We start from the raw sequence: 19,879 nt of genomic DNA on the forward strand, positions 1-19,879 counted from the left end.
GTAAAGGTACCTTGGTACCTTTACCTTGGTAACGGACCTTGGTAAAAACGCCGAGAATTTTTTTTCAATGTATCATTTCTAATAAAAGTAGGACCGAAAAATGTGTTGCCTGTTACGGCGACAAAACTATTCCAGTTATCGTGAAACCACCCCTATACATTATTATTTTTTACATGTGGTATTGTGTTCTTAATTTCTTATCCTGCTCATTGATCTCTCGTGGGATTTGATAATGAGATGACTTTTTTGCAACGTGTTTTTGCGACGCCAGAGTGCTATATAAATGCGTTTTTTAAATAATCTCATGGCGTAGCAATTTTTGTGCATTATTTTCCCCACAATTTCCCAGGACAATTCTTTCAGTGTCACTGCCTCGCGTTCAGGTTTCCCTTTCTTGTCTTCCTACTCAAGCGTTCAAGTCTCCAGGCTGCATCTGCATGTCAAAGGGAAAAAGAGAACTTGGAAGCTAAGGAAGAGACGAAGGGACGATGAGGGGGCAGAGGGGGGGGGATAAGGAAAGATTAAGCTCAACAATTTCAAAAACAAGGAGCCGCAGACCGCGCGCGGCTATAGCGGAGAGAGTCTGTGGGGATTCCCAATCAAGTTGATGCGGGGAAATACTCAAAGATGAACACATTTAAAAGCCGAGTCTTCAGAGCCTGATAACTCAGTATATTCTGTGTTGTGATTCTCTGCTGACTTACTATCTCTGGAGGTATTTTACTTGTTGTATCTTAGTTTAGTTTCAAAATTTCAAAACTTTTTTCAATGGGCATACAATCATACATAGCTATGGCGGCGGCGCTCAGTAGACCGATTCAATAGGAGAGGTCGGACGAAATTTGGAAACTTTAAAAGCTTATAACTCCGTTTATACAAAATTTTAAGGTTCTTAAAGTGGTTTCATTGGTTTCCTCGTGAAATTTTCTTTTCGATTTACCCCTTAACATTACAAATTTGACCGATTAAACATCAAAATTTTCAGTTCTAGTTAATTTTATGTCCGACCTCTCTAATTGACTCGATCCACAATGCGGCGTATGAAGGATTTTATTATTTATCTGAACCACGGTAAAAGTTCTTTTTTTAATTGAGGCCTGCTGACTACACAAATCAGACAACTTATTACACGTCCGTAGTCTTATTTAAGATAAAAGGAACTATGTGACAATTATAAATCAAAAGGGGCTATGTAGCACTCAAATCCTACGTATATAGTCCCTTTTGATTTAATCAATTTCATTTATTTCAACTAGGCACAATTTTGTTTTTCACTCGGAAGCCGCTTTTGAAACTGGCGGGTAAACTTGATAAATTAATGTTTTTACGAAGAAAAGTTGGATTCCTTGAGACTATAATCTTTGAATTGGGACGTGCAAAAACTGCTGATGTCCATTTTCCCAGTCTTAAGTTTTTTTGAGTTTGTAATACTTTTAAAGAGATGAAACAGACATAATAGTGATGAAAGGACTCGTTATCAGGAATTAAAGAAACCCGAAGACGAGTTTTAACGCCACTTTCGTGGTCACAACCAACTCCGAAAAGTATTATGAACTCGAAAAAACATAAGACTGGGAAAATGGACATCAGCAGTTTCTGCACGTCCTTTCCCTCGGCAGTTTTTTGTTGTGCGAAAGAAAAGACTAATCTTCTCAAGGGAGCCGGAGCATCTTACAAAAAGTAAATCTTTAGCTGCGACGCCGCGCCGCCGTAAGACTTCTTAATTAAGATAACAAGATATACGCCGGTGTCATTGCACAGAAATAGTAAGCCTTTTAAAAATATATAGAAGATATCATTCCTCATTTTTGCACCCAGTATACGTGAGCCATTCATGGGGTCTCTGCAACCAATTAGTCAATTTAGGCAGAAAAGCGCTACCACGCTTTTTAAAGGAGACTTAATAAATTCACCGAAATTTAAAGTTCGGTTCCAGTTGGATTTATTTTCAACCTAGCATTTACCTCTCATACCAGAGCACATCATTACATCGATTTAAATTCCAGCACTGTTATTTTTTGTCCCCTATATTTTTCCCTCGCCTCAGTGACAGATTTGGTAGCAAACCAGTGCGTGCCAGTGCAATCAAAAAGTTGCTAATCTTGCAGAAAATTGTCTGATTTGCCCATTAAAAGTTTTGTAAAGCGAGGGAATTTTACTTGAAGAGAAGGCAACAATGGACGGATTAATCGATTCAAAGTAGGGACAGTAAACAATTTTTCCCGCCTATCTCACCACGACGGTTCGAAAAAAACACTCTTTTTTTCTCTGTCGAAGGGGGAGGGTTTCCTCCTCATGAATGAAAAAAAAATCTTATGTTTACGTTACGCCACACATTCCCACGAAGTGTGAAAAAAACTCAGGAAATCGATTGTTTTTTCGGCTCATTGGTTTTCGTTCGTTCAATGGCACCAAATTTCCTTTTACAAATTGTAGTCTACAAGAAGAGTCTTGAGCATCTCTAACTGAAAATTTCACCGATTTTTCTTCTGATCCCGTGCGGAAATCAGAATAATTTTGGCCTTAAAATGCACAGGTGCATTCTTACAAAAAATTGAATTGTTTGAGTTAATTTTGCAACTGTGGAATGGAGTCACGTTCCTTCAACGACAGTGGCGAGGCATGAGTGATCGATTATCGATATTTCCCCATTTGAAGCTATGATGAAGAATCGATTATTGAGGTGTTGGTTGCGAACACCCTGCTTATCGATCCTTTTCCATAGTTTTAAATGGAGGATCAATCGATTTATCGCAAAGCACGCCACGCCACTGAGCAACGACGATTGTTGACTGTGCTCTCTTGGAATCGTCGAATTTCACGAGGAAACCAATGAAACCACTTTTAAAACCTCAAAGTTTTGTATAAACGGAGTTATAAGCGTTCGAAGTTTCCAAATTTTGTCCGACCTCTGATATTGACTCGAACCACTGTGCGACGGACGCAAAGCGTACGCACGTGATTTTTTTTTGCGATCGCGTGCCGGTGCGACGCGACGCGACGCGGCGCCGCGTCGCACAAAGGAACGAGCTGTTAGAGGAGGCCGGACTTAAAATTTTTGACTGAAATTACAGATTCTGATACCTATTTATTTCGTCCCAATACGATTTCAAGTGGGGGGTTTTGTGAGGAATTTCATGGAAAAAAAAAACTCTTTAGAACTATTTTTAAACTTCCCCGATTCATATTCTTGAAGATATAAGCTTTGAAATTTTCCAAATTTTGCCCGACTTCTCCGATCGGCTCATTCTACTGTGCGTCGTAATGGGCGTCGCTCGTCAAGCAAGCACACATTACGAGATTAGAGTGGATTCAGTGTCATTGCTGGAGAGAGCTTGACACCCAGCTTGCGCTTCCAAATTCGACCGCTTATTTTGCTCTTGAGGGTGATAAGTTGAATTTCTAACGAAATTTTTTCTTTTTCCCCCACGGTGGATGATGTCATACTCCGTTTTAGATACTCCGTGAAATATATCCCCTCTTAAAATTTGACGTAAAAACTTGCCGTTTTAACAGATTGTTATTTTTCTCTAATCTTTCAGCTTAAAGCACATACCGAAAAAAATTGAAGTTGATTTAACATTCTGGATCATCCAGATGTAAAAAAAAAAGCGTGCGAGAACTTAAAAAATGCTGAATTACCCGACAATGTAGTTTCTTTAACTTATTGGCATTGGTTAAGTACCTGTTGTAGCGGATAATTGAGCATTTTACAAGTTCTCGCATTTTTTTTTTTTTTTTTTTTTTTTTTTTTTATCATCCAGAATGTTAAATCAACTTCACTTTTTTTTTGGTGCATCAGAACATGATTCTGGTACGAGTGCAATGGGTCAGTTGCGCTGATCTCAGAACTGCGTTTTGATGCTCTGTTCTTGTAGACCAGTCTAAACAGCATCAGCAGCTCTCCCCGTTAAATTTGAACCGAGGTATCGCTTTTTGAAAAGTCGGGTTTTTGATGTTATCCGCCGCGGTCACACCTTTGGTTTCTTCCACCTCGCTTTCATCAGTCAGGGAAACACATACTTGCACTGGTTACTCAACGTGAAACTCGGATGAAAGCAAAGTAGAAAAAATCAAGGGTGTCACTACCGCGGTGGATGTCGTCATAAACCGAATTTTTCAAAGCGCGATATCTCGCACTGGAAAAAAGTCGCTCGTATCTTGAGTCCAGACTCTTAATAACATTGACAAGAAAAGTACACTTGGTTAACTTTTTTCCTTGAATAGAAGAACCGAGCCTCTAGATGTAGGCGGATTTCCTTTTAACTAAGCGAAAAATCCGATTAAATCAAGAGTATTTTTTTTTGTCAATGTTTTTAAGAGTCTGGACCCTGGATCTAAGCTACTTTTTTTTCAGTGCGGTTAATATTGAACGTAGACAGTTGCTGTTTGGACGGATCGTATTATTTTTAGCTGATCTACAAGAATCAAGTTTCAAAACACGACTCTGTGACCAGCGCAACTGAGCCATCGACTCATATCCTTTGCTGATATCAAAAACATGAGAGGGAAAACGGGAAACAAGGCTGAAAATTACACATAAAAATCTGAGACGTTTCGGCCCAAAACTGAGCCATTTTCGGTCGGAAGAATAAAAATAAAATTGCTCGATGAATTGGTAAAATTGGAGGGTTCGATTTCCTCGGCCATTGCGTAGTCTGCAGGTTTCTACATATATTTGGAATTTTTATATTTTATTTTCATTCTTCCGCCTGAAAATGGCTCAGTTTCCGGCCGAAACGTCTAGGATTTTTATGTGTACTTTTTAGCTTTGTTTCCCATTTTTTCTCCTATGTTTTTGATATCACCATGGTCACGGGCTGCTGTTTTTAAAATATTTTAACTAGAGTCCCTTTATACCCAGAGTTAAGACAACTCTATTATCAGCTGACTGGCAGCCGGCCTTGGCTGGCCATGGAGGCCGAAACGAGTACACCCAAACAAACGATATTGAGGGATAAGAATCAGGAATCCTGCGATGTCTATCACACAAAAACAACATCAACAAATTGATCAATTAAAACGAAAATGAGATTGGTTTGTGAATAATTTCTAAATCTATTTTCATTTTAGACCGATGGAAATAAAAATTTACTCTTGATAAACCAAAATTAGGTAATATTTTCATTATTCTTGTTCACATTCGAGGTACCGCCATCTTGGTGCACTCGTTCCGGCCTCCATGAGCGAGAACCAATCAGAATTGGATTTTTTTTAGGCCACTTTCAGCCCAACCAAAAGTGAGTTGTCTTAACTCTGGGTATAAAGGGACTCTAATTTTAACCAATCCTTTGTTGACCTGCCTTGAAATTTTGGATGGATTTGTGCCAACAGGTACCTATCACTTCTCGAAGAAACAGGAGCGGAGGAAGAATGGTAGGACGTGGTTTATCAGCACTTTCCTGGTGCCTCGTATTCGGGTCTGTATTTCTGGGCGGATGCGCCGTCAAAGTGGTCGACTTCCGGGTTGACGACTACTACAGGAGCGTCCAGAAACTCCGGGATTCCGTGAGGTGCGACGCGGTGACACGGAGTCGCCCCAAGGAGCACGCCTCCTTCCCTCGACTCTGCGACGCCAAATCCCTCAAGTCCGACGACAAATTCGTCCAGGTTAAATTCGACCTCGGACAGAACAAGGTCGTCACTTTCGCCGTCTACGCGGCCAATCTCTACGTCCTCGGCTTCAAGTCCAAAACCACGGCCTACCTCCTCGACGAAGCTCCAGAGTTCGGACTCCCGACCACTTTCTTCGCAGGTAGGTGTTTACGCGCTCAGATCGGAGATGTTGCATCTGTGAGGAATTTGCCATTTGACTATTGATATATATATATATATATATATATATATATATATATATATATATATATATATATATATATATATATATATATATATGAGTCGCTTTTATAGCGCTCTTTGGCGCTGTGCGACGCCTAATCGCCACAAAGCTCGGTCTTCCCACAGGTCATCAGGGAGTTGACAATCTCTTATCTCATTTAACACCCCCTGTCGCCAACCTCTCACTGGGCGTCCCCTACGTCTATTGTCTATTGATCGTCTTGACTATTCGATTTGATTATTCGTCTTGACTATTGATTCTCATGTAAAAGTTCAAGAGAAACACGATGGTCCCACTAGTTTTTTTCTGAAATCAACTCCCAAGCTCAAAAAAAAGCTATCAAGTTGAGGCCAAAATGGAGGGGCCTCACGCTACCCTGAGAGTCCACTCAGTCCACATCTACACCAAGACAAACTCTCCATGCGGAGATAGGGAGCAAATACATTAGCAGGGTTGCCGTGTTTTCAGTTTTAGAGTTTCCCAAAAAAGTGGCATCCCTGTCAATGTATTTGCTCCCTATCTTTGCATGAAGAGTTTGTATTGATGTAGACGTGGACTCTCAGAATAGCGTGGGATATCCCCTCCATTTTGGCCTCAACTTGAGAGTTTTCCTTGAGCTTCCTTGGGAGTTGATTTCAGAAAAAACTAGTGGCACCATCGTGTTCCTCGCGAACTTTTACATAAGAATCAATGGTCAGTTCGCAAATTCCTCACACATGCAACATCTTCATTATTTTTTCCCCCCTCGAATCTTTAGGTATGAAACCAGAAACACAGGTTTGCTCCCTCAAAGTTTTGGGTACGCAGCCCGCTCAACATTTACTTCTTCAAAGCATTGAGTATACGGTACGAAATATAACGACAGCGACGACGGCATAAGTCCTCAATCACATATTTCGCTTGCGGTGTTTGGAGTCCTCCGCCTCTATGTTATTTTTTTGAAGGAGAACAAATTGACATCATTCCTTGAAGTTTTTGCAGAATTTTCTTCGCACAGAGAAGAAAAATCACGGCAATTTAACAAAAATTGCCGTGATTTTTGAAAAAGAAAATATGACAGGATGTCTGCGACGTCGCAAACCGAGTTATGTGATTGCCGACTTACATACCGTCGATAAGTGTTATCCTTCAAATCATGAGGTATGCAACTCACACCTCACTGGAGTATCCTCCCGTGTAGTGTTGCCCCTTCTAAGCTCCGAGGCGATTGCGTCCCCGCAGTTGATAAGATAGTAGTGCTGAGACTTACAGTCTCACTGTAAGGCTGTAGGACTGTAGGGCTGGACCCTAAAGCTGTAGGGCTCAGCACTACAGTCTTACTAGCTGACTCTATTTAATCTAAACTGTTAGGGCTCAGGCTCAGCACTAAGTTGTTTTTGCCTACGCTACGTTGTTGTGTACGCTATAGCGTACATTAGATTGAAACATATGGTTGAACTCCTCTAACCTCCTCGAAACCAAAATGCTTATCACTCAGTGGCGTGGCGTGAATTGCGATATATCGATTGTTATGCCATTTAAACCTATGGAAAAGGATCGATGTACAGGGTGTTCGTAGCGAACACCTTAATAATCGATTATTTACCATAGGTTTAAATGGCATAACAATCGATATATCGCAACTCACGCCACGCCACTGTTATCACTTAAATTAATTGCTAATTTGTACTGATTGACCATAATCAGTCTAATTATATCAGATGCAGAGTGATTTCCCGGCACGTTATTGGTTCACGGAGAAACTCAGCGACGTAACGCCTCGAAACATTTTTTACAAATCCCTTTCATAGTATCGAAATATACTTAAAAATTCGTATGTCATAACCGGGCTAAAATAGAGGCTACCGCATTTTCCACACGCACACGAGGCCGTTATTGAAGATTTCCAAACCGACAGTGATTGGATTTTTTCAAGAATAGATACACATTTTTATAGAGCAGCCCGAGACAATGGTAACGGTAGAAAAACGAGGGGTAAAACGGGAAACAAGTTTAAAATACACAGTTAAAAAAACCGAGACGTTTTGACTCAAGACTGAGTCATTTTTAGTCGGAAATACGATAAAAATTTAAAAAAAACGATGAAAAACCTGAGCCCTACATGGTGGTGGCCGGGATCTGAGAAAAAAATTTTCTCAGGTTTTTCATCGTGTTTTTTTTTTTTTTTTTTTAATTTTTATTGTATTTTCGACTAAAAATAACTCAGTCTCGAGTCGAAACGTCTCGGTTTTTATTTAAATTGTGTATTTTAGCCTTTTTTCCCTATTTTTTTTTCGAGTCGAAACGTCTCGGTTCTTATTTAAATTGTGTATTTTAGCCTTTTTTCCCTATTTTTTTTTCGAGTCGAAACGTCTCGGTTTTTATTTAAATTGTGTATTTTAGCCTTTTTTCCCTATTTTTTTTTCGAGTCGAAACGTCTCGGTTTTTATTTAAATTGTGTATTTTAGCCTTTTTTCCCTATTTTTTTTTCGAGTCGAAACGTCTCGGTTTTTCTTTAAATTGTGTATTTTAGCCTTTTTTCCCTATTTTTTTTTCGAGTCGAAACGTCTCGGTTTTTATTTAAATTGTGTATTTTAGCCAGTAGTGTATATATAGGGATATTGCGCCAAATTTGACCTTTAAGTCGGCAGCTACGTGACCCCGGCGTGAGATCACTAGCGACTGTTGCGGGAATCGGTGTGACGTCACTGGCGACTGGTTGCGGGTTGCCTACCTATCGTTGCCAGTGTTGTAAAATTGTGCAGAACCTATCGTTACCAGTGTTGTAAAATTGTGCAGAAAAATCGTAATTAATTTACGGAGAGGGGTGTGACGTCACTAGCGACTGTTGCGGGTTGCCTACCTATCGTTACCAGTGTTGTAAAATTGTGTAGGAAAATCCGAATTATTCCACGATAATCTGGCAACAATGTTATCATGTTACGAGGTGTTGTAAAATTGTGCGGAAAAATCTGAATTTTTTTAGGATGAGGGGTGGGGTATGGTGCATGATTTTCCAACCACGGTGTGACGTCACTAGCGACTGGTTAATTGTTGCGGGTTGCCTACCTATCGTTACCAGTGTTGTAAAATTGTGCAGAAAAATCGGAATTAATTTACGGCGAGGGCTGGGGTATAGTATATGCTTTTGCAACCATGGTGTGACGACACTAGCGTAGACTGTATCGTTACCAGTGTTGTAAAATCGTGCAGAAAAATCTGATTTAACCGGGGAGGGGCGTGGGTCACTTGAGAGTTGACTGGTTAATTGATCCGGCTTGCCTGTCAGGGGCGACGGGTAAGTTTATTCGTTACCAGTGTTGTGTGTATAAAATGTCAGCCGTCTTTTCATGCTGTGACGACACCAACCAACGTTGAGAAATTGAGCGGGAAAATTTGAATTAATGACGGGCATTGCTACGGAACATGGTAACAATGTTGTAAAATTGAGCGGGAAAATATGATTTAACCCCGGGTCGGGTATGGATTAGTGTACGGTGTATGGTATCCGTGTTTACTGTTGCGGGTTGCCTAAACGTGAAGGGGCTACCATTAGCTTTTTTAAACCACAACCGTTTAATCCTTATGGGCTACCTACCCACCCGAGCGAAGCATGATATGTTAGAGTCAACAATTTGCCTGTGAATTAGGCGGGAAATTTGAAGGAGCAGACGTTGCAAAAAATCTGCAAAAACCTATCTTCACAGGGTTTTTCATGTGCCATGAGTCCTTTACCGTGACGATATCTGCTCTATTAGCAATCATACACAGTACAACCATTCGGGTAAATACGTTTGAGCAATGACCTGCATCATTTTACGTGACGTCATGCGAAGCATCCATTATGTGTCGTCACCCCAACCCAGCTAGCGACCTTACCCGCTCTACTAGGAATCATACACAGGAGGAGGACCGAGGTTCTCCCATAAATTCGTAGCGGGTTGCCTATCCATCCGGGGGAATACGATTGAGTGTCATCACTCTAAGCATCCATTCTATGACGTCACCCTGTTGTATACCACAGTATCAACGTTGTATGATCGGAAAAGAGTTATACCACGCTATACGTGAGATGATAGAAAATTCGGGTTTAAGTATCGACAGCGGAGACTAGAGGGGGCTAATGAGTCGAACTCTAGGTGCGACAAGTATAATGCTCTCATCGCGGAGATGTGGATTCGAAGTTGACAATTATTTTGAATACCGCGGTGATGTGCGTATGTCTGCGGTTCGATTGTTGATTCGTTATCGAAAGACCTTGTTCGATAAAAAGCATTGCCGAGATAGGGATTCATCGATCGAGTTCTGTCGATAACGATTCAACAATCGACCCGGTCGCGCGACTGCGCGAGCCCATTCAAGGCCACCCAGTTCTCGCTACTCGTTTTCCTGTTAGAGTGTCATTCGGAAACCACACATGTTCCACACAAACTACTCATTCACTTAGCTCCTTTCACCATACATATAACTGATGAAAAATCACGAATGACTCTGGAAAGTATCACTACTTATACGGGGTTTTCGCGGTAACTCTCATTCGATAATCTCCAAATATCCGTTCCCAGCGATGCCATCCTTCGACAAGTTTCAACTTGTCTCGATCAACTTCCCTATAATATATTTCTGATTCCCACGGCTTGGCAATAGCCGAGGACCTGCGGTCCCGCTCATTTAAACGTGTGGTGCTGGTGCGGGTGTGAAAACCATCATTAATTTTCGATTATTTAAACGGTGATGTTTCTAGTCAGTTGTCGACCATCATCCTCATCTAAATCGATATGATCCGTTTTGAATTTGGAAAATGAGTCATTTTTCCTTTCTTTTTGAGACAAGTGAAACACTGATGGGGTATGAACCACGACGGGATGTGCAAATTCTCGTTCCTTGATTGCTCACGGGGAACACCGGTTTAGACAAATGATGTTTCAGTATCATGAGCCTTGGCTGCATTGGCTAGAGGAATCGATGGAGCTCGGGTGAGGGGGGAGAAAAAAAACAAGAAGAGATTCGTTTATCACATACAGCAGATTTATTGATATAAAAAGGAACATGAGTATTGTATATTTACCACACACTTTCATACTGTGCTATGAACCTTCGAGATCATGATGGGACAAATTGAAGCCATGCTTTATACGCATCACTTTCCTAACGATTAAATGACGACACTGGTTTTTCAATTCGCAAAGAGCATAGGGGAAAACCATCATCGGAAAAGTCTTAACATCAAACGAGTCAGGGTCTAAAGCGTTCACAAAATTTGAAATTGAAGCGTTGTCCAAATACTGACATTTTCTTAATACTAAATCACAAGTTTCGGAAAAAAGTTTTTGAAATTTTTGCTGATTGTCAACAGCTTTGTCCACTACTGCGCTAATCGATGGAGCGAGTTTCTTCAATTCTTTCCATGCCTTCTCTTGAAGCGCTATTTCTCTCGCACACTTACGATGAGATGAATTTTTCTGACCGAGCACAAGACTTTTCCGTCCCAGAATCCTGCCAAACTTCAAAAATCTTGATACGGTCCCGAGATAGCGTGTCTCCCCAAAGTCGCTGTCCCCCTCAAAATACGCATCGATGTCTTTGTCCCAGCGTGTAAGCTCTCTCCACTCGCTCGGCTTAAGGGCGACCATGTTTTGAACTGTAGCGTAATCGTAAAATTTGATGATCGGAGTAAACTGTTCATTACAACTGTAACCGATCACTATCTGCTGTTCACCGTTCGGGGTCAGGAAAAAAGACGAGTTTCCCATCGTTTTCGATACGATAGGGCCTCTGCACACACCACGACCGGGTTTTATCGGAGACATGCTCGAAATTTGATAACAAATCACTTCGAGCGACCCGAGCTGACAGCAAAAGCGGACCACACCGACGAAAAAACGAACAGAAAATGGTCGCTGGTGTGTAACAATCCACGGTAAGAAGACATCGTGATCCAGAAGGAGGAGGAGGAAGAGAAGGAGGAGGAGGAGGAGGAGGAGGAGGAGGAGGAGAGGGGTCTGCAACACGCATTTAAAACGTATTAAAGGAATAAAGACGAGTTTCCCATCGTTTTCGATACGATAGGGCCTCTGCACACACCACGACCGGGTTTTATCGGAGACATGCTCGATTGCCTAATATATAGAATAGACTCGATTTGCATGCGAATAATATAGCTCTCTCACCCCGAATTGCGGGAGCGTTTTATCGATTTTCTATCGATTTCAATCGATTAGGACTAGATTTACGGTGATACTCATGCATTTATCTCGATGCTGTCTTCGTGAACCATGCACGGATCTCGCAGCGAGAGGTGAGAAGGATGGAAATCGATTCTTGGTAGCAGCTTACCAGGATCGAATTCAATCGATTGCTTGTGTGGGTGGTATCGATTTCTTGTGTGGGCGGTATCGATTTTCACTAATGCTCATTGAGTTCTGACGACGCGAAGGTAGATGATGAGATGATGGTGAATGCTGGGAACCAAGCTTGATTGTGTATTTTAAGCGAAGAACTTCGCTCTCTTGCCTCCGATTAGTGGAGAGGCTCATAGATTTTTCACCGATTCCTATCGATATAGCTTCGATTGGTATCGACTATGACCAATTTTCATCATCATATGCTTGAGCGCCTGCTCTTTTCTCGTTGTTTGTGTTGTCTCATCACGAATCGGTTGTTCGATCAGTAACGATTTCCATCACTTTTCTTCGATTTGAATGTGCAGAATATGACATCTCACCCACTCGAAGTCGATCGATTTTGCTTCGATTTTCACCCATTTGTATGTCTGCTTTCGTGGACCATGTGCGAACCCTTCCACCGAGAGGATAGGGAGAGGGGAATCCCCCCTGCTACGGGAGATTGGATCAAACTGTTACGGCGTGTCCTCGAGACGAGACAGCCTTCATTTGAGTGAATAGGCAATCTGATACCGATTGCGTTAGAAGTCTGGTTCCCTTTGCGATGTATCGATTGATATGATATTCAAGCCTATGACACGGGATCGAACACCGCAATAATCGATTCTTTATCACAGCTTCATAGGCAATCTGATGCCGATTGCGTTATGAGACTGGTTCCCTTTGCGATGTATCGACTGATATGACACGAGATCGAACACCGCAATAATCGATTCTTTATCACAGCTTCATAGGCAATCTGATTCCGTTTGCGTTGGTTCCCTTTGCGATGTATCGATTGATATGACACGAGATCGAACACCGCAATAATCGATTCTTTATCACAGCTTCATAGGCAATCTGATACCGTTTGCGCTGGCTCCCTTTGCGATGTATCGATGGAAATGACACGAGATCGAACACCCCAATAATCGATTCTTTATCACAGCTTCATAGGCAATCTGTTGCCGTTTGCGTTGGTTCCCTTTGCGATGTATCGATTGATATGACACGAGATCGAACACCTCAATAATCGATAGTCGATTATTACACCTCACCTCACTAGTGACGCCATATTTGAGGGTATGGAATGGACGAAATAGAGGTGATAGCTAGCTCGTTGGGTACCCTCTCCCGGACTGAAAAGTGTGGTTTTATAACGTGAAAGCCTTGCCCGGGGCTATCCTCGGGATGATACCGCCTTGATTTGAACGAATAGGCAATCTGGTGTTGCTGCATGGTACTGTTTGCGGGATGAAGACGGCTATGGACTTTGCAGTAGTGTGTGGAGGGCTTTGCGATGTATCGATTGACAGGTAGGTGACAGAGAGGGCGTGCAGCCAAACGGTGGGTAGAGGGCATGAGATGGAGAGATGCCAGCTCCCTGAGGATCTCTTCCATGACAGATTGCTGTGGAGAGTGGGCGTCGCAGAGCGCCTTAGTGCACCGTGAAAGCGGGTTATACATACATACGGTTTCCAGTGTCGTGGCATGCTTTGCGATGTATCGATTGCTATGCCGTTTAAACCTTTGAAAATTATCGATCGTAACGAGCACCATGTGCATAATCGATTCTTTATCATAGGTTCAAATGGGATACTCCATTATCATACCTTGACACTGAGGCTTTGAATGTCAGCGACTCGGGACGAGGGCGCCTTCATTTGAGTGGATAGTCGATCTGATACGTTTTAAATGCGTGTTGCAGACCCCTCTCCTCCTCCTCCTCCTCCTCCTCCTCCTCCTTCTCTTCCTCCTCCTCCTTCTGGATCACGATGTCTTCTTACCGTGGATTGTTACACACCAGCGACCATTTTCTGTTCGTTTTTTCGTCGGTGTGGTCCGCTTTTGCTGTCAGCTCGGGTCGCTCGAAGTGATTTGTTATCAAATTTCGAGCATGTCTCCGATAAAACCCGGTCGTGGTGTGTGCAGAGGCCCTATCGTATCGAAAACGATGGGAAACTCGTCTTTTTTCCTGACCCCGAACGGTGAACAGCAGATAGTGATCGGTTACAGTTGTAATGAACAGTTTACTCCGATCATCAAATTTTACGATTACGCTACAGTTCAAAACATGGTCGCCCTTAAGCCGAGCGAGTGGAGAGAGCTTACACGCTGGGACAAAGACATCGATGCGTATTTTGAGGGGGACAGCGACTTTGGGGAGACACGCTATCTCGGGACCGTATCAAGATTTTTGAAGTTTGGCAGGATTCTGGGACGGAAAAGTCTTGTGCTCGGTCAGAAAAATTCATCTCATCGTAAGTGTGCGAGAGAAATAGCGCTTCAAGAGAAGGCATGGAAAGAATTGAAGAAACTCGCTCCATCGATTAGCGCAGTAGTGGACAAAGCTGTTGACAATCAGCAAAAATTTCAAAAACTTTTTTCCGAAACTTGTGATTTAGTATTAAGAAAATGTCAGTATTTGGACAACGCTTCAATTTCAAATTTTGTGAGCGCTTTAGACCCTGGCTCGTTTGATGTTAAGACTTTTCCGATGATGGTTTTCCCCTATGCTCTTTGCGAATTGAAAAACCAGTGTCGTCATTTAATCGTTAGGAAAGTGATGCGTATAAAGCATGGCTTCAATTTGTCCCATCATGATCTCGACGGTTCATAGCACAGTATGAAAGTGTGTGTGGTAAATATACAATACTCATGTTCCTTTTTATATCAATAAATCTGCTGTATGTGATAAACGAATCTCTTCTTGTTTTTTTTCTCCCCCTCATCCGAGCTCCATCGATTCCTCTAGCCAATGCAGCCAAGGCTCATGATACTGAAACATCATTTGTCTAACCGGTGTTCCCCGTGAGCAATCAAGGAACGAGAATTTGCACATCCCGTCGTGGTTCATACCCCATCAGTGTTTCACTTGTCTCAAAAAGAAAGGAAAAATGACTCATTTTCCAAATTCAAAACGGATCATATCGATTTAGATGAGGATGATGGTCGACAACTGACTAGAAACATCACCGTTTAAATAATCGAAAATTATTGATGGCTTTCACACCCGCACCAGCACCACGCGTTTAAATGAGCGGGACCGCAGGTCCTCGGCTATTGCCAAGCCGTGGGAATCAGAAATATATTATAGGGAAGTTGATCGAGACAAGTTGAAACTTGTCGAAGGATGGCATCGCTGGGAACGGATATTTGGAGATTATCGAATGAGAGTTACCGCGAAAACCCCGTATAAGTAGTGATACTTTCCAGAGTCATTCGTGATTTTTCATCAGTTATATGTATGGTGAAAGGAGCTAAGTGAATGAGTAGTTTGTGTGGAACATGTGTGGTTTCCGAATGACACTCTAACAGGAAAACGAGTAGCGAGAACTGGGTGGCCTTGAATGGGCTCGCGCAGTCGCGCGACCGGGTCGATTGTTGAATCGTTATCGACAGAACTCGATCGATGAATCCCTATCTCGGCAATGCTTTTTATCGAACAAGGTCTTTCGATAACGAATCAACAATCGAACCGCAGACATACGCACATCACCGCGGTATTCAAAATAATTGTCAACTTCGAATCCACATCTCCGCGATGAGAGCATTATACTTGTCGCACCTAGAGTTCGACTCATTAGCCCCTCTAGTCTCCGCTGTCGATACTTAAACCCGAATTTTCTATCATCTCACGTATAGCGTGGTATAACTCTTTTCCGATCATACAACGTTGATACTGTGGTATACAACAGGGTGACGTCATAGAATGGATGCTTAGAGTGATGACACTCAATCGTATTCCCCCGGATGGATAGGCAACCCGCTACGAATTTATGGGAGAACCTCGGTCCTCCTCCTGTGTATGATTCCTAGTAGAGCGGGTAAGGTCGCTAGCTGGGTTGGGGTGACGACACATAATGGATGCTTCGCATGACGTCACGTAAAATGATGCAGGTCATTGCTCAAACGTATTTACCCGAATGGTTGTACTGTGTATGATTGCTAATAGAGCAGATATCGTCACGGTAAAGGACTCATGGCACATGAAAAACCCTGTGAAGATAGGTTTTTGCAGATTTTTTGCAACGTCTGCTCCTTCAAATTTCCCGCCTAATTCACAGGCAAATTGTTGACTCTAACATATCATGCTTCGCTCGGGTGGGTAGGTAGCCCATAAGGATTAAACGGTTGTGGTTTAAAAAAGCTAATGGTAGCCCCTTCACGTTTAGGCAACCCGCAACAGTAAACACGGATGCCATACACCGTACACTAATCCATACCCGACTCCGGGTTAAATCATATTTTCCCGCTCAATTTTACAACATTGTTACCATGTTCTCTAGCAATGCCCGTCATTAATTCAAATTTTCCCGCTCAATTTCTCAACGTTGGTTGGTGTCGTCACAGCATGAAAAGACGGCTGACATTTTATACACACAACACTGGTAACGAATAAACTTACCCGTCGCCCCTGACAGGCAAGCCGGATCAATTAACCAGTCAACTCTCAAGTGACCCACGCCCCTCCCCGGTTAAATCAGATTTTTCTGCACGATTTTACAACACTGGTAACGATACAGTCTACGCTAGTGTCGTCACACCATGGTTGCAAAAGCATATACTATACCCCAGCCCTCGCCGTAAATTAATTCCGATTTTTCTGCACAATTTTACAACACTGGTAACGATAGGTAGGCAACCCGCAACAATTAACCAGTCGCTAGTGACGTCACACCGTGGTTGGAAAATCATGCACCATACCCCACCCCTCATCCTAAAAAAATTCAGATTTTTCCGCACAATTTTACAACACCTCGTAACATGATAACATTGTTGCCAGATTATCGTGGAATAATTCGGATTTTCCTACACAATTTTACAACACTGGTAACGATAGGTAGGCAACCCGCAACAGTCGCTAGTGACGTCACACCCCTCTCCGTAAATTAATTACGATTTTTCTGCACAATTTTACAACACTGGTAACGATAGGTTCTGCACAATTTTACAACACTGGCAACGATAGGTAGGCAACCCGCAACCAGTCGCCAGTGACGTCACACCGATTCCCGCAACAGTCGCTAGTGATCTCACACCGGGGTCACGTAGCTGCCGACTTAAAGGTCAAATTTGGCGCAATATCCCTATATATACACTACTTTAGCCTTTTTTCCCTATTTTTTTTTCGAGTCGAAACGTCTCGGTTTTTATTTAAATTGTGTATTTTAGCCTTTTTTCCCTATTTTTTTTTCGAGTCGAAACGTCTCGGTTTTTATTTAAATTGTGTATTTTAGCCTTATTTCCCTATTTTTTTTTAATTGTTTTTCTACTATTTTTTCAAGAATGTGAGTTGCTTACTTTTTGGCTTCGGGGGATTGATGTAAACTCCGGCGAAGAGTTTCACTCGAGAATGTTCGACGGTGTTTAAAATGGTTTGTGGGTGTTTTTGCAGGCGCGACGGCTCGTAAAACCATCGGATCAGGTCGCTACGTGAAACTGGCTCAAGCCAGCAACAAAACGCCAAAAGAGAAGATCCAACTGGGGATCGAGCCTCTGCGGACGGCCGTGCGGCAACTGGCGGACAACCCGGAGGACACGGCCGTGCGGGCCAGGAGTCTCATCGTCTGCATCCAGGCCCTGTCGGAGGCGGCGCGCTTCGGGCACATCGAGGAGAGGATCGCATTCAAGTTGGACTACCCGGACGCCAAGACCAACTACCTCGAGATCAACTGGTCCAAGATCTCCGAGGCCGTCCAGGCCGCCAACCCCCAGACCGGAGCCCTCAAGAGCACCTACACCGTCGACTACACGCAGGAACAGTTGAAGACCGTCGGGGATATAGTCGATAAGTTGGGCAATATTAAGATGTTGCTGAAGGCCTAGGATACTGGACTGCATTTTGCAGTTTGGAACTATAAATTCTGGCTCATCTGAAAAAACACTTGTGTGCATTGGGAAACTAATGGCACATGCGTAGTTCTTAAGCCAGGCCAGAATTTATAGTTCCAAATTGCAAAATGCGATCCTACTCATCAACATTGGGACCGCGGTAACAGGGTGGCATGAAACGTAAGAAAGAAATGAAAGATTGGAAATTTCAGTGGAAAATTACATTTGCATTTTTTGTGAAAATTTCATGAAATTTCACGAGGCTGTGAAATACTTCATATTTTTCAGGGGCTAGAGTATGCAACCCGCACTCAAACACGCAAAATTAGAAAAAAGTCACAATTTTTACATTCTGCGAGACTTGAAAAGGGACCGATATTTTTCAATATCTTTCATAAATTTCGGAAATTTCATGAAATATTTCACGTGAAATTTCAAGACTTTATTTTTCATGAAATTTTGCCACCCTGCGCGGTAAGCAGGAAGAAACCATGCCACATCAGCTATTTCCAAATTAATTGGAGAATTTAATTTCATACATGAAAACTGGCTGTGGGGATTTTGTGAAAATTTTAGTGAATTTTCTGAATAGCACGAAGCTAATATCTCAAACTTTTCAGAGGAATCCGCCCAACGTTCTCTGGTAAAAAATTAAATCGCCCGAGCAAATTTGGCAATGGCTGATGAAACTCGGCTCCTTTCTGTAAGCCCAGTCCAAGGGGGAAGCGTGGATGATCGATTATCGATATTTCCACATTTGAAGCTATTGTTAAGAATCGATTATTAAGGTGTTCGTTGTGAACACCCTGCCTATATCGATCCTTTTCCATATATTTAAATGGCGGATCAACCGATATATGTCGCAAAGTACGCCACGCCACTGACCGGGTCCATTTTTCAAGTGAAATGTTCTGCGCGGCTGTTTAGTTGAAATGTGACTCAATAGTGTTATTGCATCCAAATCTTAGGAAAAGGAGGCTTTTAAAAAAATAAAATAAGAGCCGAGATTTTCAAACACCGCAAACGAGATACGTTGTTGCGGGCTTACACCGTTGAGATAGAATGTGTTTAAAAGGAAGTCCGACGGAGAGATAGACATGAAAAGTTCCTAAAATTGTATTCGACGGTGAAACTACCAAACCACGTATCTCGGTTTGCGACGTCGCAGACTTCCTATCATACTTTATTTTTTAAATAAAAAACTACTTAACATCCAGTCTTGAAAATTTCTGTGATTTTTCCTCTTTGTGCGGAGAAAATTCCGTGAAAATTTCAAGGAATGATATTGATTTGGTCTACTTCAAAAAAATAAAATGTGAGCGTAGATTTTTAAACACCGCAAACGAGATACGTGGTTTGGTAGTTTCACCGTCGTATTACTGAATTAATAGCGTTAAATTTTTTTGATACATCAGCCACGAGTGGCGTTCGTTATGTCATTTATCCATTCCTTTCTTCAAGCTAGCCTCTCTCAGAAGTGAGGATTGGTTATTTTTTGTGACAAATCTCACAGTTCACATCAAAATCTACAAAATTATACTCATACCTTTATATGTTTTTTTTTCTAACGTATGGATTCTTGAAAATGTATCAAACCTCTTTTATTTGTATATTTTTATAATAAAAAGTTTGTTTCTGGAAAAGTAAAAAAAAAATAGATTTTGTACATGGTTATGTATATGTATGTCGCTTAAAGTATACCCTGGTAAAAATTGGCGATAGGAGCTGCGGTTCAAAATACCATAGGAATTCTTATAGCCGGCTTAAGAAGGCAATAGAAAATCGTATAGCTGGCTGTAGAAAGCGGAGCAAATCATAAAGCCGGGCTATACGAAGCGATAAA

General features: G+C 42.0%; 1 protein-coding gene across 2 annotated transcripts; it reads left to right on the forward strand.

Annotated features, from left to right (window-relative positions):
• Positions 1-657: 657 nt before the first annotated feature.
• LOC109033848 (uncharacterized) lies at positions 658-19,673 on the forward strand. 2 transcript variants are annotated; one of them, XM_072301591.1, is made up of 3 exons: positions 658-715; positions 5,335-5,755; positions 17,600-19,673. In XM_072301591.1, exons 2-3 carry the CDS (start codon positions 5,374-5,376, stop codon positions 18,028-18,030), a joined length of 813 nt encoding a protein of 270 aa, XP_072157692.1. In that variant the 5' UTR covers positions 658-715; positions 5,335-5,373; the 3' UTR covers positions 18,031-19,673. The 2 variants fall into 2 exon arrangements, with proteins under 2 accessions (XP_072157692.1, XP_018902206.2); XM_019046661.2 differs by lacking the exon at positions 658-715 and having other exon boundaries at positions 3,716-5,755.
• The last annotated feature ends 206 nt before the right edge of the window (positions 19,674-19,879 follow it).

This window comes from Bemisia tabaci, chromosome 6, assembly GCF_918797505.1.
Source record: "Bemisia tabaci chromosome 6, PGI_BMITA_v3".
Taxonomy (NCBI): domain Eukaryota; kingdom Metazoa; phylum Arthropoda; class Insecta; order Hemiptera; family Aleyrodidae; genus Bemisia; species Bemisia tabaci.

Bases quoted from the DNA above. Each gene is read 5' to 3' on its own strand.
- LOC109033848 (XM_019046661.2), top strand. From the start codon at position 5,317: ATGGATTTGTGCCAACAGGTACCTATCACTTCTCGAAGAAACAGGAGC. The intron at 5,756-17,599 runs GTAGGTGTTTAC...GTGTTTTTGCAG, and splicing joins CCCGACCACTTTCTTCGCAG to GCGCGACGGCTCGTAAAACC.